Genomic DNA, 20,014 nt, shown 5'->3' with positions numbered 1-20,014 from the left:
CGACAGCACCGTTGACACGACTTATAGCTGGAGACGGCAGCACTATCCCAACACCTGGCGTTCAGCAGTTCTGAAGTCGCAACGCTGTACTCAATTCTTCACCAACAGAGCTAGTGCAGGTTGCCTGTCACACCACAAAGGGGACGCGAAAGCACTATACATCGTTGTGTAGGCTGGGAAAGGTCAGCAGGTCTTTCGTCTTATGATCTTTCGTCGGTGCTCAAGATTCAGGAACGAGGCTGGCTCGCTCAGGAGGGAATGGACGACAGCCAATGTCATATGCAAACTGGAACGCTAGTTTGAAGATTATCCTTGCACTTCCGCCGATATGAGGAGCACTCTGGTCTGTCATCAACCGTAAGTCGCTGGTGCTCATTCTAGTATGCTGAGACCAACTGTTGAGAGTCGTTGGACATACAGTGAACAGACTATCTAGAGTGAGAATTGACCGGAAGTCATGAATGCAACTTTTCGATCCTGTCGACCTGATTCGACAAATCGTGTCCGCCGACCCGTTGACCAAGGAAATATACTCCAGAACCAGGCAGGCGGTCAACAGTCCGTCCGAGTACTGGAACGCTCGCGCCTGGTATGCCTCCAAGCTTCCAACATGTGGACGCTCTGCTCGGTATTGACGGGGTGAGATGGTATTCACTGGAGAGCAAGTCACACTGAGTCCTATCACCAGGTCTGTTGTATTCAGGATGATGCGAGCCTCCGCATCATCTCACCCTTCGGACGTAGCACCCAGGTGTAGCGGACGCCACATCTGGTGCAGCTCATTCGTATATTCCACCACTTCTTGCAGCATTCCTCATGAAGTACGTGCCGGCAGGAGGGAAGCCACACAATTCTGTCGCCGACAATGAATTCGTCCAGGCAGACGGTACACTTTGTATCATCTTCACCGAGATTTTGAATGAGCAGCGTTCTTTTTTCGGTGTCAGGGACTGTTGGCGCTACCTTCATGACTAGATCGTTGGTTGCTGGCGAGCCTGTGATGCTGAGGATGGCGAATGCTGGAAATGCGTGGTGGCTTGGCGCGTATAGGTTGTTCTTAGGTCGCTTGGGTGCACGCAAAAGTCGACCGAGGGCAAGCATGAGGCCGAACCACAACATAGAGCACATTGACAAGAGCAGATCCAGGTACGGGTTCTTCATCGAGCCTCTAGACCTGTAAATTCTAGCCATGAAGGGCATTCCGCATACGAAGAGGTAGCCAATGATGAGATGATATGTACCGAGTTCGTTCGCTTGTCGACGCAACGCTGCGATGACGACTTGCACGCGGTCTCGGAAGGTGCCAGGCCCGAGGACTATGAGCCACAAAGCTCCGATGCTGATGATGAAGAGCATGTCGAGAAGGCAGACCCATTCGATGGTGTACGCGAAAGAATTCATCAGCTGAGCAGCAGAAAACTTCGGGTCGAGGAGGGCTTCGAATACATTGGTGGTGGCGCTGGTGAGCGTCGCGTACATGGCAGAGACCTTGGCTCCCTGGAGGGTTTCGAATGTATTCATGGTGGTGTTGGTGAGCATCGTGTACATCGCAAAGACTTTGTATCTTTGGAGGACTTCAGCTGGACTGGTATTCTTGTATCCGAGCATTGTGGTCAATAGTGCGTGCGAGAAGTTATTCAGCAAAATAGAACGTCAGAAGACTGTAAGCAATAATTCGCTCCTGGACTGCTGGTTAACGCATGCATTTCACTGCCAAGAAGACACCGCAAATGACGAAGGAAGTTACCCAGGGAGACCACCATTCCTGGCACTAGATCAGGTGACTGACAGGCTCAGCAGCTCAGACAGGGTGATTGTCACCACAGCATGGGAAGCCTGCCTCAGTAAACTACTCACCTAGGATCGAAGAAAGTACTGCTGACAACTTTGCTCATATTAGATTTGGTGCTAGACTGAACAACTTAGGGGTATTGCAATCTCAATCTTGTAGCGATCGTGGTATATCATCCTTCTCGTTTCCCCCGTCAACGAAGATCCTTTGAGTTCATGCTTTCCAGGGCCCATCCAGATGAATAATGAATGTACGCTCTCAGACGGCTCTGATGACTATTGTGTAGATGGTCTAAACCTCCTTGGCCTGCTCCGTCTCGGGATGGCCATTGCTCATAGTCTGCGCCATCAAAGAAGGGCCATCAGAGTAGTTGTCGAACTTGTACAGCTGAGGAGTGGTAAGACCCTTCTGGCGGAAGACATACTTCTTGAACCACCATGGCAGGACTTCGAAGAGCTGGTAGTTCATGTGCGTACGTGTTGGCACGGCGAAGACGTAGTCAAGTTCTAGAAACATCGATCAGAGAGATGCCCAGTACTGTGTGGATGGGGGGCCACTTACCTTCGAGCGACCTTTGCTTAGTCTCGGGCAGCCACAGGAAGATCATCCAGAACGCTATGAAGTTCATGGCTGCGTAAAATCCGAATGCGCCTGTAGTGCCGAACGCATTGAGCTGGCGGGGGAAGGTCAAAGAAACGACTGTAGCCCAGAAGTTGTTCGTTGACACCGCCCAACTCATGCCCACTGTTCATCGTCAGTGCTGGTCAGCCCGAGCCAGGAGGTTGAGGAATACGTACCTTCACGATGAGATAGCGGGAAGACTTCGGCAGAGTAGGTGAATGGTACTGGACCTTCTCCTGGCGAGTAGAACATGTCGTAGATGTATATGAACAGAGCCACCAGTCCAAGATGAGCATTTCCTTGTGGTAGAAGGTAGAACAAGCCCGCAGCCAGTAGGGTCCAACACATGTTCGGGAAGGTGAACAACAGTAGAGCTCTGCGCCCGAAGGTGTCGATCGTCCAGATGGCAGGGAATGCAAAGAGGAAGTTGATGATACCAAAACCCCATGATGCCCACAGTGCTTGACTAGAGTTAAACCCAGACTGAACAAATATGGTGGACGAGTAAAAGGCGATAATGTTGATGCCGCACATCTGCTGCGCAATCATGACAATACCAGAAGCTTGTGTCGCACGGCGGAGGCGCGGAATCGTGAAGATCTCGTAGAACCTAGTGAAAAAGCCAGCGTTCACCTTCAGCCCGGAAGACTGAATAAGGAGTTCCTCCTCGGTGATCTGAGCATGGATGTAGTAAAGCTCACGCGCAGCCTGGAGTTCGCTGTTGCGGAATCGGCAGAGCGCGTCGTATGCTTTCCGGTGGCGGCCCTTGGACATAAGCCATCTAAGTGGTCAATCAGTACGTCCCACTGTCTGCAAGTTTGTGGAGGATCCTCACCTAGGAGATTCGGGACAGAAGTAGATGCCGATCAACAATGGGATCGCCGGAATAAAGGCTGATCCTAGTTGCAGACGCCATGCATTCTTGCCGGTGTCCTTCACTGCGAGGTTGGCCGAGGTACCTAGTAGGATACCGAACGCTGTCCAGGTCTGCCACGACATGACCAAGCCGCCACGGATGCTGGTAGGAGCAACCTCTACGGATCTCGTTAGCTTCGTCCGGAACAGTGGCATATGCTTGAATTCCACGTCGTGAGACTAGCTCGAGTACCTCGCCGTTGACCCAAGACATAAGCTCTGGACAACACTCGAGGCCCCCATCGCAGATACATGTTTGCCGATCACAGAACGACTTACCAGCTGAGAAGACCGGAACCGTGACTTCTTTCAGGCCCATGCCGACGCCTAGGAGAATACGCGTAGCAATCAGCTCGCCCCATTTCTGCGTGAACGCGGAGCCGATAGGAGCCAGCAGCGAAAAGATTGCAGCAATGAAAATGACGTGACGTCGACCCAGCCAGTGGTTCAGCGGGTCCGAGATCCATGCCACCAGGAGGAAGATCGCGAAGTAAGGCATCGAGTTGATTACACCCACAAGCCACTGATTGGTCTCGCAGCCATAGCCCTGGTCGGGCTGTTCGCAGAGTGGTGCTGAGTCGGGAATGCGGAAGAAGACGGGGAATGACAGATTGGCACCGTTCTAGAGACCCGTCAGTAGCCAGATCGCATCGAGTACGTGAATGGCAGACACGCCGTAGTTCAGTATGTATGTGAAACCAGTAACGTGATATTATCGGGCACTTTGCGGTCCAAGCATATGCATTGTGAGACTTACCGAGCCCGTCTGATCCCAACCCTGAATGGCAGCAGCAATCGAGTTGAGAATGATGGTGAAGTACAGAATCTTGGGTTGGCGCCATTTGTTGGTGATCTCGGCGTGCAAGAATGCTCTGTCGGTTTCGTCAAGTTCTGGGATCGAGTCGATGGCGGTTGGGTTTTGTGCGGCAAGAGCGCCCTTGCGTAGGAGCGGAAGTATGTCTTCCAGCTGGTTCTCCTTCGCAAAGGCCTCAACATCGGCCATGAGCACATCGCGAGGCACGCCGACGAGAGGATTCCGGATTCTGCATTGTGTTAATTTCGTTCATGTTCGCATATTCAAAGACCAGGAACTTACTCTCCAGTTTGATTCTCGGTCAACTGAGCGATGCTCTGCTTTCGCTTCTCTGAAGACAGTCAGTGCGCGTGCGCATACGAGCTGGAAAGTGCTGACCATCGCTGCCTAAGAGGACCGACCCGCGTCGACTGGTAAATGGTCAGCCAGGCGAACTGTGTAAGCACACAGGTACAACTTGCCCCTCGTCGTGAATGTTTTCTTTCGACATGGCGGCGAAGATGGTTGATTCACAGCGCGTTGCAACGGGTCTGCGACGACACGAGAGGAGGAAGAGTAGCTGAGAACGGAAGGGATGCCAGCTACTTAATTGTCAGTCAGCCACTGGCCCACCCTCCGCAAGGCGCCTCGTGTAACGCTACATAGCTACTCAATCGGACTGGTCGCAGGTCCTGAGCTCAATCAACAGACTGCCCCATTAGCCTGCGATCAGCCTACCCCAGCACCCCGCAGAGTGAATAATCAGGGTGGCTTTTGGGGCCCGAATCGCCCGACGATCCTAGTAAAGGACTAGATCAGCAGGTGCGCGTCGCTGCGGACTAGCTCTTTCCGGCTTTGCATAATGCACAAGCGGGAATCGCAGGCACCTCGGACGGGCTGACCGACGACGCAATCATCACGTACTGCCACGTTGCAGCATGTTAAGATGCGAATTTCTGATCTGAATAGACCACGTAGGTGAGGTAGGATCGAAGAAACCTTGCCTAGAAGCTTGACGGCTCAGCGCGGAGGCTTGGTGCAAACGAAGCAACGAAGAAGAAGCTTGCCGCATCTTGGATTGCTCCAAAAGGTCATCTATCACATGATCTCACTGTGCATAAATTTCCAAGATCACCCCCGCCGAAAGTCAGGAGCTTGTGGCTGCATTAGCGCTTAAAATCCAAGCCACAGAGCTCTGGGCGCGTCAGGCCCTCCGCATTCTTTACCCTCCACGGGGTAGCGTATAGCTGCTGTAGGCATCTGCTCCTGAAGCACGACAATTCAGAAATTAATGCGAGCCTGTCAGCAGTCATCATTTTGGCGGCTTCGATGGTCGATTCATCTGAGACTTCGGCTGCCCTGTCCTGACTGGGAACAGCGCGTGAAACGATCACCCAGAGGAATGTTGCTGTGGATCTGAGCCATTCAGCGCCTTCCCTTGAGCTACTGGTCTTTTCGACGCCAGATGGGTATATCTGCAAGCCAAGGACGACTCGACAGAACTTCTTTGTTACGCTCGGACCGGTGCAAGATCGGGAGACTTTTGTCATGATCAGAACGTAAGAACCGATGGCAAAAATGATTACGCACTCGTCGGAGACCACGACCTAGCATCGACGTTGGTGGAGTGTCTGGTCGAAGCGTCTGACGTGACGACGTGCCTATGACTGCTTGACGCACCCCATCGCCAACGCCATCTCGCTTTCTGGGCGTTTTCTTCTCGTTGTCCTCTGCTGGCAATCTGATAGAATGGAGTCAAGGGCAGCGGAATGGCTTTGTGGTGTATTTCAAGCTGGATAAGTTTGCGCGTTTCCGTGGTGGGTAGGAGAGGACCGACATACGTTGGGAAAGAGAGCCCGTAAGGATCGCAAGCTGTGCTGTGCTTCGTGGCCAAGGTTTTGTACTCTCCTTCGTGACCATAGAGGACTGATTGAGAGCCATTTCCTGTGGTGGCAGGCGGTTTCATGCGACCGCCACGCTGAGACCTCAGTTGGCAATATGGCTGGTGATACAAAGTACTTCATTGCGGCGAACGGTTTCATTTACTTCGATGTCCTCAAGAGCTGCAAGGTGAGGTGGATTGTGAGACGCTCCTTCGTAGCCCTGGAAAGACTGCGGTGGGCAGCAGCGCTCGATGGTGGTCATGAAATAGTCACTGCTCGTCAACTTGAAGGTCACAAACACTCGATGTCGCGAATGCCAAGACTCTGGTTTGTTCGATATTAATTCAAGTAGATCTCTACACCAGAACTGATTCCCCCAAGTTCGGTTCAGCCCGTCGACAGATGAGCGAAGCGATGCACAACAGAGCCTAGAGATGGATCTTCTACAGTAAGCCACGGACTTCCAACAAGCTTGACAGACATCGAGCTTCTAACGACACACAGCGAATGTACGGAGGCGATGCGGGAGATCCTCATGCAGCAGCATCTCCATGCCAATGCCGGTGGACCATCGAATCCCGTGTCGACGGCGTGCAGTGTAGTCACGAATGGCCGCAAGCACGACGTTCAACCACAAAACGATCTAAAGGTCTCCCCAGCCGAAGAGTCATCGAAGACAACGACTTTTTTAACACTTCCTGGCGAGATTCACAATCAAATCCTGGATGAGCTCAAGTTCCCTGACCTCTGCCGCTTCAGAGCCACGTCTCAGCAATGCCGTGGCCTCGTCCCACAACTGCGGATGCAGGACAGCATTGAGCAATTCGAGCACGACTTCCGTGCTGCGCAAGAAGAGAATGACTCGACTTCAGCAATAAGACCGGAAGCGTATTCGAAGGAAGACTTCGAACGCTTTCGGAAGTGCAGAATCTGCTATGGCTGCACGCAAATGAGGCCCAGGATTCGATTTGGAATCGTTGTAAAGTTGAGGTGCCCTCCATTGAATCCGAGCCGCAATCAGCCTCCCAGACAACAAGATAGGCGAGATCTTGACGACCCAGAATACTTCGATATCCCAGAATACTTCGATGACCCAGATTACTTCGAATGGCCATGCAGAATTGCTGAGAGAAGCTCAAGGCTGGGATCTGGTCGGCAAATGCTTCTCTGTATCGATTGCACGCTGAAGCATCCCCAATACCTGTCAGCGCACTCACCTAGGAAGCGATGGTTACGGTCCACGGATCGGTTCCCCAGAAAATGGAAGGACTACGACATGTGCCTGATTTGCACCAAGTGCCATCAATTGAAGCACTACCCACGTTTGTCGTCGCAGAGTCCTCCCTGTCAGGAATTGCGATTGCGGCTTATGGATCATCGCCAATTGGATCAAGGAATGTGCCATGAATGTTGGTATCACGATCATGAATCATGGTGCGATGCACAGTTGAAGATCGAAGAGAGAGCCTTTGAGATTCAGGACCAGGCGAAAGCGCTGTCCTCGGACACTCAAGCCTTGCAGTCTGATATTGAAGCTCTGCAGTCGAAGATGCAAGCTATGCAGTGGAATCTGGAAGCCATGCAGTCGGAGTCGCAATTCCTACAATCGGAGCTGAAGGACCTACGTGTCTACCGCTACTGGATGAGAGATCTAGGCATGCATCCTGCGGACCAGGGCAGCGAGCCACCTAGGAGCAGATCGTTGCTAGAAGTCCTGCCGGATTGGACAGAGGAGCTGAGAAGTGTCCCTGTGAAGGAGGTTCAGTCACAGCTGGTTGAGAAGGGCCTCGTCATTCCAGCTGAGTTCAAAAGTCGTGGCCCAAGAAAGGGTGCCTGATCAGCAGCCGCTCTTTGCAGGTGGAGAATAATGGCAGAAGAGACCAAACGCTATCGACATTTGTTCTTCGCAGCGGACGCTGGATGACGGACTCACCAATCGGGCAGCGGACAGAGAAGACTGGCGATCTGCGTGTCTGTCTTGAGGTAAAGGGCATCAGTGCGAGCAGACCAAATGAGGACAGCGGGCGAATGCCAGTGGAGTGGAGTGGTTGACATCCAGGTTAAGTTATGGGAAGTGATCACATTTGCGCGGACCGACTCAACGGCTCTCCGTGGCTCGTACCACTACGGCGGGGCGGGTAGCCGTGCCGCCTCTCTGAATGACAACGAACCAGTCGACATAAGTGCTTATGTGCTTTGACCTGCATGACGGTGCCGTACTTTTCTATCGTCCCATGATGGCCTGAATCGCAGATACCTCGCGTCCATTGATACCAGCTACCGACGGAATTGACCACCTCGGCACGGCGCAAACCGTGTAATGCCCCGAACCACACCTGCCGGAAAACTACCAGCGGCACCACCAGCAGCAAACACCATAACCCAACCCAAACACCCCAACTCCAAATCCTCCCGCGCACCTCTCCCCAAATCCCTCCTTCGCGCTGACCTCCGCAAAACACGGGCGGGCGTCTGGGCCGTCGCCGTTGCAGTCATCGCCGCTTGCGGCGCCATCTCGGGCGCTTATTTGAAGACGTGGGCGCAGGAGCGCGCCAAAGCCAACCAGGCCTCACCTTCTGCGGAAGCTGCAGTCGGTGCTTCAACAACGCAGTCACACACCACTCAAGAAGCGCAGGGAAGTCAGGCAGCACCAGCACCAGTAGGGAAAGTGGAAGCGGAGGTGGACGTGAGGGATATTGAATCAGCCATCAGGACCCTCAACAACAGGCGCGGCGCGCTGGTTATGCGGAAGATGCAGGAGGAGGGGAGGCTGGAGAGATTGAAGGAGCGGATGAGGGTGAAAGCGGAGATTGAGGCGAGGAGGGCGGAGGCGGATCGAGGCCATGCTGTTGATGGGGCGGAGCGGTGATGGGAGGTCTACATGGCAAGGGACGGGAATTAGTGTCAGGATATCCGTGGTGGATCTACGCCACTGAGATGACCGCTTCTGCAGGCGCTATCGTCTCTAAATGCTGTTGAGATGCAGATCGCGAACTTCAACTCTTCTGTCTAACAATGACAGCCTGGTCCAGATGTAGGTGGCACACCACGAAGTTCCTCAACAAACCACCATTGGAAAGCGCAAGAATGCGTACCGATGCCAACGATAATGCCTCACCACGACTTGAACAAGCGCAGCAGATGTCTCCAGTCCTCGCAAAAAGCAATAACATAAACCTCCCGGAACTCGGATGAAGCTTCATCGACCGTCAGCCTGAATAACGGTCTCGGCCCCTCCTCCGATGTCCCACGAGAGTGAAATCCGCACAACGTCTCAGGCAACTATCTAAATCCTCCGCTTAACTCGACCCCAATCTCTGTTTGTGCGTTTGAGTGCGGATTTCGAAACAGAATTCACGATCAGAAATATATAACCCATGGCAACTGAAATGGCCATGATGGCGAGGCTGGCTGCGAGCCTTGGCCAGATGACAGCGGGCTTCATATCGGTGGCGATGGCCGTAACGCACGAATAGAAAGGGGTGTTCGTTCGGTGCTGCTTTGAAGCGCCACTTAAGTCTATGAGAGTTGGTACCTCGTCACTGCCGAGAGCATGGCAGACTGAGCCAGCGGAACAGGTTGCCCAGATTTGTCATTAATCGAGACCGGTGTCAGAAATGGCACATTGTCTCCGACGACTCGCCAAGCCACAGAGACACTGCTGTCCCCTGTACGAAGGCACGCTCTTCGTCCTCCACCAGTAGCTCTTCGCTTTGTGCGACACGATACCGGAATTCAGCAAGACCAGGCTTCGAGATGGATCTCGGATTGCAATCGACCAGGAATCGCTGCACTGGGAGCAGACGAGCCAGGTCACGTCAGTAGCCACTGCGAGGCACGCTCTACGATGTCTACAGGTCTGAGCACAAGCGGTGGTTGAATCACAGCATGGAGGACATCTCGCAACACGATCGCGATCGAGCTGCAGGACCTCTCCATAGTTAGACATATATCTGTGCATCCAGTGAGACGAACATTGCCTCCTTGTGTCACCGCCTGATAAACACTAAGCATGGATGAGACCGGATGACTAGCAGTGTGCCTTGCTCGCCATTGTGCTTGCCGCAACGGGATGCAGGTATTCAGCGCGACTGCCTGCTCTGTAATCTGACGAGCAGACACCGTTCTTCCCGACTGAGTCGCGGTGGACATAACAAGTGGACAGGCGAAGCAGGTACGCGAGTACGGCAAGGAAGCAACGATGGACTGACTACTGGAGGACATTATCTGACGCCGGATGACAACTGGTCGATTGTGAGACCGGATGACCTAAATGACCTAGCGAGACCGGTTGACTGGTGACTTTTTCTGTTCATGTTGCACTCATTCACCTTTCTATCCCATCAACTCTCGAGGCCAGGGAAACGTGCGAAACGTGCAACATGAAACAATTCCTGTGATACGTCGCTAGACAATGTGACCGAGTGGGAAGGCAATAGTACCATGTGCTGTCCCATAACGTGGATGAGTGCACCGTGGCATTTATATGCTTCGACATGTGCTGACAGCATCAGGTACGTTTTTGGGGCAAGGAAGAGTCTTGATCAAGAGTGAAAACTCGAACATTCAAATTTCCTGCCGAAAGATGACGGCCCTTGACCATAGTAGTACCTAGTAGTTGGCAAGAAAAAAGCATAGTCGACACGATAACCAGACACACAAAAAGGAGCGCCTCCTCTGTCGCCCCAATAACTCGACGAACACCATTGCACCGCCTGCAGCAGCCTACTGCTCAAGCCTCACTGTTCCTTTTCACCACGTCCGCCCACGTTAGTTTTGGGCCAGATCCCTGTTCGATGTTCGGCGATGCTTGCCCAAGCTTCTCCAAGGGCTCTTGTTGCGAGGCTGTCACAGGCGCCGTTTTGGCTGCCTCATCCTCGAGACTGTCGAAAAGGCTCTGGAACCTCGACTGGCTCCTTATCCACCGCGTCACTTTCTGACGGGAGCTCTCCTTCCGCGCGGGCCAAGTCTCGTCATCCGAAAAGTCCTACTTCTTGCTCGTCCCAGGCCCAAAGTCGGCCTCTATAGCCTCGACCTTCCTCCGCTTCTCGACTCTGAATTCTGCGACCAGTGCGATGTGATCCGCCGGGAAGTGGAAGTTCGGGAAGCCCGGCACTCGCTTCAGATACTCTGGATCGACCTCACCCAGTAAGCCGGTGACTCGTAACGAGTTGGTGCTGAACCAGATGTGGTCGAGCACTCCGACAAAGTGAGGCACATAGTTCGTGAAGGGCCACTCGTCCTCGATGGCGGTGTACGCCGACTTGAGCGTGAAGTCGTGCGTCATGCCCGAGCGACTCAAGGAGCCATAGTCGCGTCCGTCGAAATCGGTGTGTTTCGCACTCAAGCCTTTCTGAGTGAATAAGTCGTACACAGCCGATGTGGCGTCGGAGTTGAAGTCGCCGCATAGAATCATGGGTATCTGTGTCGGAGTCGAGTATTCGAGACTGGGTCCAGGTGCTGGTTCCTCAGGTGAGTCGTCGGCGTTGGCGAAGCGGAAGGTTTGCTTGTTCGTCACTGCTGGGAATTTACTGTACTTTTGGGCGAGCTTCGAGATTTCTTCCATCATTACCGCTGCTTGGATGAGCTTGACGTCTTTGTATGCTGGGTCCCAGTAAATGTGAGAATTGGCCACGATGAGTCGACTTCCGGTGACGCGATTCTCGAGGAAGACTACGGTGGCTATGTCGTCGCGTTGCCACACCCGGTTGAGCATGTCTGCTGAAGCCTTTGCTCCAGGTCGCTCAACAGCTTTCCGGCCGAGCACCAGATGCTCACTCGCAAGTTGAATGTACTTCTTGTCCTTCCAGAACGTGCCGCAGCCGTCCACGAATTTGGCATTATCACCGAGGGTTTCTGCTCTCGATTTCTGTGCAAAGTAGCCTTTGTAGCCATTTTCCGCGAGCTTGCCACGGAACCAGTCGTCGTAGCTGTTCCTGTCCAATTCCTGAAGGCAAACGACGTCGGGTTTCTGGTCGACAATTTCTTCCAGAATCAACCTCCTTCTATACGCCCACGAAAGTACACGTTCAGGAACATAGCCATACATTTGCGGCGAGGCGTAACGTTCGCAAAGAATGTTGTAGGACAACGCCTTGACAGTGTCTGCTCCTTCCTCTGGTGTCTGCTCATCGAGCTTGTGCCACACTCGCTCTTGTGGTGGATTGGGATCTATGCATGTTAGCTTTGGCCGGTCCATCGATTTGGATCACTTACCAGGCATGCTCTCCCGCAGATAATGGATCAAAGCTTTTGTGCCGCCCTCCATGAACTTCTCCTTGTGCCCTTTATCAATCGGATTTCCGTATATGCCAAGTAGTTCGAGTTTGAAGAGGTAGCCCAGTTCGTAACACAGGGTTGAAATGCGATTGTGGAAGAGCAATAGCTGCTTCATGTTGGTGAGCATGCCGATCTCGGGTGGAAGCTCTCTCAGTTGATTTGAGCTGACGTCCAGAACCTCCAGCGATTTGAGCTGACCTATTGATGCAGGAAGTGCGGCAAGGTTGTTGTACCCTAAATCCAGCCGCCGAATGAAACCGTACGAGTTGAAGAGTATAGGCGAAAGTGCCTGCAGACCCTGACCACCCAAATCCAGTTCGTCCCACTCTGACCTTGATCCGTTGGTCGCGCCAGCCTTTTTCGATCGATCAGTATTGCTATCATCTGCGCCGATGAAGCTGATGCCTCTGGCGGTCTGCGCAACTTGTCGAGCTCGCGAATTGGGTCCAGACAGTTCTCTAAACTCGATGGCTTTCTCTTGCTGCTCTTTCCAGTACTCGTTGTCGGCATCATCGTTTTCGTCGTGGCTCATTGCATCACCGCCTCCAACACCAACATGATCTTGAAAACCCAAAGCGTGGTGCGCAGCGCTTGTGAACCCACCGGAGGGGTTTTGTTGATGCATCGGACCTTGATGATGGCCAGCATTGTGGTGACCATGGGTCCCTGGGGTGGGAACTGCTGCTGGTGATGCTTATGCACCTGCATGTTGTTAAATCTCTGAGAATGCTGCCCTCCATTTATCATGTGATTTTGGGCATAAGGCCCTCCATGTTGATACATATTGGAGGTTTGCGACGAGATGGCATTCGCCGTAGCGGCGGAGGAGGAAGGGGGACTGTTCGGGGTGAAGGGCCTTCGGGGGTTTCGAGGAGAATTGTTTCTGCGTGGTGTCTGAGAATTGTAGAACAGGTTCGGACCGGACTGCGGGAATCGCAAAGGACCATCAGCCATCAACTAGGATACGTATGGGCGCCGTCGCGGTGGTTTGTAGGTGAACAATCGGCGACTCGATCCTGAGGATGTTGGAGGGGTATCGGACAGGCTGGTAAGGAGATGGTGCCGTAGTCGTCGACCACACATCAGACCCGATGACAATTGGCTTCAAGCAGGTTCCGAGTAAGGCGCAGGACCTGACTTGGCGCCCCGAGGTGGTTGCTGGGGAATCGTGGCCTCACCAAGGTATCAGAGCTGAAGATCGGTGCGATGGTGGTGTGGTCTTTGACTTTTCGAGGGACCGTAGGACTAAAGTGCGCAGCTGTGAATGAAGTGAGACAACACAATGGGCGACACGACTAGCTGCTCATGTAGTAATACTAGTGGTGAAAGATGATGATATTAGATCTGTGGAATTGATAAGTTGAAGTGTTGGCCCGGAGCATCAACTGCAGCTGCCATCTCATGCCAAGACTACGGCTAGCCATAAGCGCGAGCCACGCCTGTCATTGAGTTACGCCGCATTCAGCTTCAAGGAAATCTTGAAAGCTAGAGCACTGGCTTTTGCAGCCATGGCCATCATCAAATGTCTCGCACTTCATATGAACCATGGCTCAGCCTCTGAAGCGTTCCATGCGAGGTCCTCGCCAGGCACGACTACATCGCCGAGTACTATGGTTCTCCGAAGCGGCACCTGTCTCGGACCTGTCAGAAGCTCCCAGCTCAGCCTGACGTGGCCTCATCCGCTCCTGTCCAAATCACATAAGGTAAGATTCGGACATTTCGACTCTTCGACAACCACATAGCCGGGCATGGAGTGATGGTCATATCTGGTAGCCTGTCGTGTCTCTCGTGGCGCTCGCACGGGGGAGCCTCTGGAAATATTCGGGCTGGAACAGTTGTTCACGATGGCGAGTCGTACGCCTTTCTCATAGCGCGATACTTCTTGAGGTAATAGAGCGCCTCGATTTCCTTCTTCACATATTCGGCTCTCTCAAGCCCTTTCCGTATCTGGTCTTCGTCCCTCAAGTGAGCCTGCGAGATAAATGCCTTGTGTAATCGAGGTCGGAAATAGTCATAGCCTTGCGGGTATGATTTGCCCATCTCCAGCAGCTCTGCTTTGGGTTCAGAGAGTGTAGTTGTAAGAACTCGCGGACAGACCTTACCTTTGTAGATGCCAATGACCTGGCGTCGAAGCTGTGGATTTACGGGGGCAGACATGGTCTGTGTGGCATTTCAAAGCGCGCTGTATTCGTTACAAGTCGCTTTACACCTCATGTCACTGACAATCTGGCAGCCGATGCTTCCCAGAAGACCAGTATAAAGGATCTAGGAATGGTGGAGTGGTGATGGGTGTGACGACAAGTTAGTCGCCCGACCTGCCGCGTTCGGACTGACCTCGGCAGTCAACATCCGGCGGAGGGACTTCCTACCTCACCGTGAGCTTTGTATTTCCGTCCAACATGTCATCCTAACATGATTTCTGGGCGCCTACTGAGGCAGTACCGGCATCTGGACTTCCGGAAAACATTCTCTACGAGCTCATGTCCTCGGTGCAGCGCGGGCATCGACCCAACGAATGGTAATGCTGCTCGATGGCTGGGAGAGGCCAAAGCACGAATTGGGAAATGCATCACCTTTGGACTCAGCCGGACCCTCATAGGTGAAGCAGGAAAGGCGCTTGAGGTCCTGGCACGGGACTGGCGCGATCTAGTCGCCGGCAGCGAGGGCTATGTCACGGACCCAAAGGTGGCCGGACTACACCGGCACTCTTTGGTCTGGGGCGACCAGGATTCCATGGGCCATGTGAACAATGTACAATACGTGCGCTGGGCTGAGAGCGGGCGTTGCAACTGGACGAGAAGTTTGGAAAGGTCGACCCGCAAAACGCGCATCAGTGGCAAGAAATCTTAACGAACAGAAATGTTGGCCTAATTCTGAAGAGTATCAAGGTAGACTACAAGTTCCCAATGACTTGGCCGGATCGTGTTTGTGTCTACCACAAGCTGCAGTCGAGGCCAGATGAGAGTACTGCGACGATGCTGTTGGATGTGATGATTCTATCTGATGCCAAGCAACGGCCTGCTGCGCGCTGTCTAGAGGATGTGGTTGTGTACGACTACAAGGCCGCGAAGAAGACGAGCTTGCCGCCCTTCATGCTGGAACAGTTTCTGAAGACCTGGAAGTCGCAAGAGGCGGCCAAATCGGAGAACAGGAAGAAGATAGAGCAGATCGAGGGGCAAATCCGTTATCTGGAGACACAAAGCTGGGACCGGCCAGATGCGAAGGAGGATTTTGGTTCTGCGAAATGAGTCGAGTCATGGCAATGGTAGTGGTCTTTGCCGCTATCTATCAAGGGTTCCGAACCTCACTGGCGTGAATTGACCTGTACAGGCGACAGAGCTTTTGACATGATCCGGGTCATGAGTGTTTGAGCACGGAATGTTGCGAGGTGTTGGCACAACTCGAGGACTGAACTTTACGGACATCGACTACTATAGCGACGTAGACGTCAGATAGATCAGAGAAGACGTGATGGGTGCTGGGTCGTACAGTGGACCTGGCACCATCGAAAGACCAACGAGCTCAGAGTGCTGCATACAGAATACAGAATTCATTGACAATCGTCGTTAAAAACATAGGCTGGGCGAGCTTCACTGCCGCATAAGTCCGCAATATTGTCCAGCTGATCTGTTCCAAAGAGGACAACAGCAGCATTAGCAATTCTCACCGGTGCAATCGAAGCCTTGCCACAGTCTTGAAGCGCTGAACGGCCGCATGGATAGGCTGTTGCTGAAGGATGATCGACGTCTAGCGTGAGTATTCTGCAAGTCGTGCATTAGTTTTGGCTGTAAGTACCCGGCTATCTTTCGGCATATGGTTGAACTTGAAAGTGTTTCAGAACAACGCACATCTTTCGTCAGCAATGATCTGCCGAGATTGTACTGATGGCTCGCGAACGAGAGCGATTCTATCCAGCGCCCGCCTTGCGCAACTTTTGGGCTCTTTGAAGGATCAATGAGGGGCAGTGCGTTAAGTAGAATGCAGAATCGAGATCACCCCGGATTGCATAGGCTGTAGGGTTTGGGCGTGCTGAAGAAGCTTTTCTGATCCTGGCTTGTTGCTGACAGAAGCAGGGCACTAGCAACGGCTTGTGTGACACGTCTTCTGCTGCCGGCGCCAAAGAGATGCGTGGGGAGGGGCATCCGGAGGAGAATTTCTTGCAGCAGAGCAGAATTTTCGACTGTCAGTCTTTACAGAGAGTCGGTGAAAAGGCAGATACGCAGTTCCTTGTCCAATGATGATGTGACGTGGTGGGCACTCAGCTCAGGCAATCATCTCAGTCATCTTTCCGCCCCTAGCCATGGAGTCCCATCTCCGGGCTCTGGCATGCCAATGCTTGCCCACCGATCTCCTCACCCACTCCCCATATCGATACAACGAGGATGACTCGGGTTCACCTGAAACATGATAATCGTGAGGCCCCAATTACCTACGCAGTGCCAACTGTGGTCACTGCCAGCTTTTCATGGGAAATCGAGAAACGGAGGTGAAGCAGAGGAGCAGACTTATAGATCGAAATGGAAGATGAAGAAATGTGCCCGGGTGGGCGCCTGTTAAATACCTCGTAAATTTACCACGCCTGCGTGTACAAAGTATGCCGAATTTTACGCTAGCAGCTCCGTGATCTCAGGAATCGCAGCCCGAGTTGAATATTCCTGTTCTCGTCCCACACACAGCGACGCAGCAGCACCATCTCCCGCTGTTTACCCTCGCCTCTTCGCTGCATGCTGCTCGCTCTCTCTGTCCATATGAGAGATCGAGCTGGCTGCAGTTACCCTCTACGAATCGCAGTCCTGCCTGCCACGAATCCGGTCGCAACTACCCATAGAATTCGACTCACATCTTCCCAGCAAGCTTGTCGACATTGCGTTGACAAGCTGACTGGGTTTGATCTTCGCAGACTACTGCCCAAACCCCTATGCCCCGCAATCCGGGTGCAAGGAAGAACCAGCACAACCCTCGCCATGAGAATGGTCTGATTCAGCCCGGCAAGCGCATGGTAAAGCAAAGGTCCAATCCGCAACTCAATGGATCAGCCGCAAAAGTACCTACGCCACCTGAATCAGTGCTCGACTCGCCTACGCTTGCCAACGGCGTCCCTGCTTCGCCTGTACCTGGTCGTACCGAAGACCTAGCATACCGAACCCAAGACTCCGAGACGGATGGGCCCTACCCAGAGAATGCCAAAAAGCACGACGCCGCAGACAATCACTCCATGGCTCCCGTCCGCTCGAGCAAGCACAAAGTCAGCCACGATGTCAGCGCATTGCAGATCGCCAACACCATCCTCAAGTCCCGCCCAGCCTGCGACACCATTGCTCTGCTCATCGTCCTTCTCGCCCTGCCTTCAATGGTTTTGACCATTGTTCAGGCACTGTTCGCCTCGCTGACAATGATGCCGGGAGCTGGGCCTTTGTCTCTGGCATCGATCATCGACGTCTTTCAATTCGCACAGGGTGGACCGTCTCTTGGGACCATGGCTTGGTAGATGCGGTGTGCTTCTTCCTCTGGATCTGCTTGTGGAATTGGGCCCAAAACTTTGCCTTGGATCTCGCACAGATCCACATCGCAATCACGCTCGGCAACGGCAGCTCAGGCAAGAGCGGCAGTGCGAACACGATCTGCTTCGCTCTTGTTCTGTGTCTACACACAATCAGGAGCAAAGGTGTTCGGCGCTTCGTGCTGTCCAATCTGGTCCCGACTGAACTGCTTTCGCAAACTCGCTTCGTGGATTTTCTGCGCTATCTACCGGGCGACGCCGACTTTGGAGATACACCCAGTGCTCCATCGAAACTAAGGAGTCTTTTTGCGATTCACATTCTTAGTCAAGCTTTGGTGTCTTTCATACGTCGTCAACTTGCGGGCTCACAAACTGTGACCGTCACCAAGTCAAGGAAAGGTGCCGATGCTGAAGTAACTGCCGCAACCTCTACCGATGTGAACGGGATTGACGGGCAAGGTGCCATCGGGTCTGCCTCTGGCAACGATTACCAAAATTCTCAACTGACTGCGCGAGATGGCAGGGACAGCAAAGGAGTCACTGCAAAGAAACGCCGCCGCCAGGCAAATCATGTTCGAAGCCGGCAGCCGTTTTGGGCTGCTCTTGCCAGCACTAAGGTTCATGTTTTGCGCGAAGTTGAAAACAAGAAAGGCCTGCCGAACGCCGCCTCTGTCGATGATCGCTACTCGGACATGCCTCAAAGCGACAATGTTTGGATCAGAAATGTTGACCCGTCTTCCATTCACGTCGAAGCCCGCTTCAACGCCTACGAAGATTCCGAAAGTGACCTTGCGCCACTTTTCGTTCGCATCAATGGTGCCAAATGGCAATCTGTACAGATCGAGCCCGCTCAGGATGAAAACGCCATTGGGAATTGGATGGTTGAAATCAACGGGCTCGCGCCAAATTGCACATACACTTGTACATTCCACGACATCGAGACAGGCGAGGATTTTGCAACAGTCATGGTTCGCACTCCAGTACTCATCGACAAGGACTACCCAAGCACGATAGCGTCGACCCCAGTACGCGAATCTGCTCGTCCTCAGTCACCAACGACGACGCTCAAGAACTCGATTGCAAGCGAGGAAGGCAAGTTGTCGGAAGCCCGGAAAAAGCTGGCACAACTCAAGAAACAACATAAAGCTGGGCTGAACAAGACTGATCGCGAACTAGACTTTCTCAACGGAAGACTGAAATCTGGAGGTGACGACAACAAGCTGAGACAAAAGTTACTACAGACCGAGCGCCAGATCCGTCAAACGGAAGACAATTCAAACAATCTTGCTTCAACACTCGAGGGACTCGAGACTGTACCCGAAAATGAGGCCGTGGAGTGGAAGGACCGCAAAGCTCAATTTGAGGAGCAGAAGAGACTGCTCACGGAGGCTACGGAAGCTCTCAGTAAGGCCAAAGCTGCTGCTGATTCCGAAATCGCTTGCCACAACACCGAGTTGTCGACCGCTGTGACCCGGCAAGAGCGTCTGGCAGGTCGTGTGACCAAGCTCAATGAACAACATGACAGGATCACGCAGGCGAATGCCGAAGGTCTAAACGAGAAAGAGCGCCGTGAGGCCGAATTCGCAGCTAGGCAGGCAGATCACCAGCGTCGTGAGAAGGAGCTGATCAATAGCATCAACAATCTCAACAATCAGCTTTACGAAACGCAATTGACCACCAACGAGCACTGGCACCAGATCGAGATCCTGGACAAACAAGATCAACTCCATCGGTCCAAGATGCTTCTCAATAACGGTCCACTGACTCCTGAAGGTGATTTGCCTGGTACTCGAAGTCAACCCCAATACGGCCGCAGCTTTGGTCTCAATGGGCTCCCTCCTCTCTCAGGCACTGCTGAGGTTCAAGAGTCTTCGCCAATGCTGTCCTATACTCAACCAATCGGCAGCCGACCACGATCTGGCACCAATCAATCTACCGGAGGACTTAGCGGCTTGTCAGAGGATTTCGATGACGCAGATCCGATTCCGCCCACGCTGCAGGACGGTGCGAATGGACGGAAGGGTAGCGGGAGCAGTCGAGGCAAGAACAATGGTAGTCCCGCTCATGGTTGGAATGTTCGTAGTCCTGGTCGATATAGCCCTGGCCATATCCCAGGAACCACCACATGGTAGCATGGTTAAGCAAAAAGCAGACTTGTCCTTTCATCGGCGTTGTGTATTCGATTGGCTTGGATTCCATGTGCTCTTCTCTCCGCGATCCTGACCTCCATG

The 20,014-nt window shown here is 53.1% G+C and overlaps 8 protein-coding genes across 8 annotated transcripts; 4 read left to right on the top strand and 4 right to left on the bottom strand.

Moving 5' to 3' along the window:
- Positions 1-699: 699 nt before the first annotated feature.
- AB675_2780 (uncharacterized protein) lies at positions 700-1,608 on the bottom strand (the record flags this gene model as incomplete). The annotated part of the gene is made up of 1 exon (XM_018142778.1): positions 700-1,608. The coding sequence occupies one exon, from the start codon at positions 1,606-1,608 to the stop codon at positions 700-702; it is 909 nt and encodes a 302-aa protein (XP_018004947.1).
- A 475-nt stretch (positions 1,609-2,083) lies between these two features.
- AB675_2779 (Arabinose-proton symporter) lies at positions 2,084-4,632 on the bottom strand (the record flags this gene model as incomplete). The annotated part of the gene is made up of 9 exons (XM_018142776.1): positions 2,084-2,298; positions 2,354-2,536; positions 2,590-3,194; positions 3,249-3,447; positions 3,608-3,950; positions 4,086-4,371; positions 4,425-4,473; positions 4,521-4,552; positions 4,589-4,632. The coding sequence occupies 9 exons, from the start codon at positions 4,630-4,632 to the stop codon at positions 2,084-2,086; spliced, it is 1,956 nt and encodes a 651-aa protein (XP_018005088.1).
- Positions 4,633-6,119: 1,487 nt separating this feature from the next.
- On the top strand, positions 6,120-7,841 carry AB675_2778 (uncharacterized protein; the record flags this gene model as incomplete). The annotated part of the gene is made up of 3 exons (XM_018142775.1): positions 6,120-6,294; positions 6,386-6,452; positions 6,509-7,841. 3 exons carry the CDS (start codon positions 6,120-6,122, stop codon positions 7,839-7,841), a joined length of 1,575 nt encoding a protein of 524 aa, XP_018005176.1.
- A 483-nt stretch (positions 7,842-8,324) lies between these two features.
- AB675_2777 (uncharacterized protein) lies at positions 8,325-8,873 on the top strand (the record flags this gene model as incomplete). The annotated part of the gene is made up of 1 exon (XM_018142774.1): positions 8,325-8,873. The coding sequence occupies one exon, from the start codon at positions 8,325-8,327 to the stop codon at positions 8,871-8,873; it is 549 nt and encodes a 182-aa protein (XP_018005023.1).
- Positions 8,874-10,991: 2,118 nt separating this feature from the next.
- On the bottom strand, positions 10,992-12,908 carry AB675_2776 (Glucose-repressible alcohol dehydrogenase transcriptional effector; the record flags this gene model as incomplete). Its single annotated transcript, XM_018142773.1, has 2 exons — positions 10,992-12,175; positions 12,221-12,908. The coding sequence occupies 2 exons, from the start codon at positions 12,906-12,908 to the stop codon at positions 10,992-10,994; spliced, it is 1,872 nt and encodes a 623-aa protein (XP_018005030.1).
- A 1,214-nt stretch (positions 12,909-14,122) lies between these two features.
- AB675_2775 (LYR motif-containing protein 5A) lies at positions 14,123-14,440 on the bottom strand (the record flags this gene model as incomplete). The annotated part of the gene is made up of 2 exons (XM_018142772.1): positions 14,123-14,334; positions 14,386-14,440. The coding sequence occupies 2 exons, from the start codon at positions 14,438-14,440 to the stop codon at positions 14,123-14,125; spliced, it is 267 nt and encodes an 88-aa protein (XP_018004788.1).
- Positions 14,441-15,189: 749 nt separating this feature from the next.
- Positions 15,190-15,531, top strand: AB675_2774 (uncharacterized protein; the record flags this gene model as incomplete). The annotated part of the gene is made up of 1 exon (XM_018142771.1): positions 15,190-15,531. One exon carries the CDS (start codon positions 15,190-15,192, stop codon positions 15,529-15,531), a length of 342 nt encoding a protein of 113 aa, XP_018004875.1.
- A 1,670-nt stretch (positions 15,532-17,201) lies between these two features.
- On the top strand, positions 17,202-19,915 carry AB675_2773 (putative ubiquitination network signaling protein acrB; the record flags this gene model as incomplete). The annotated part of the gene is made up of 2 exons (XM_018142770.1): positions 17,202-17,659; positions 17,689-19,915. The coding sequence occupies 2 exons, from the start codon at positions 17,202-17,204 to the stop codon at positions 19,913-19,915; spliced, it is 2,685 nt and encodes an 894-aa protein (XP_018005318.1).
- Between the last annotated feature and the right edge of the window lie 99 nt (positions 19,916-20,014).

This window comes from Cyphellophora attinorum (genome assembly GCF_001299255.1).
Source record: "Cyphellophora attinorum strain CBS 131958 chromosome Unknown Contig2, whole genome shotgun sequence".
In the NCBI taxonomy this organism is placed as follows: domain Eukaryota; kingdom Fungi; phylum Ascomycota; class Eurotiomycetes; order Chaetothyriales; family Cyphellophoraceae; genus Cyphellophora; species Cyphellophora attinorum.
The sequence above is the reverse complement of the archived record's forward strand: the minus strand, read 5'-3'. Positions and strand labels throughout refer to the sequence as shown.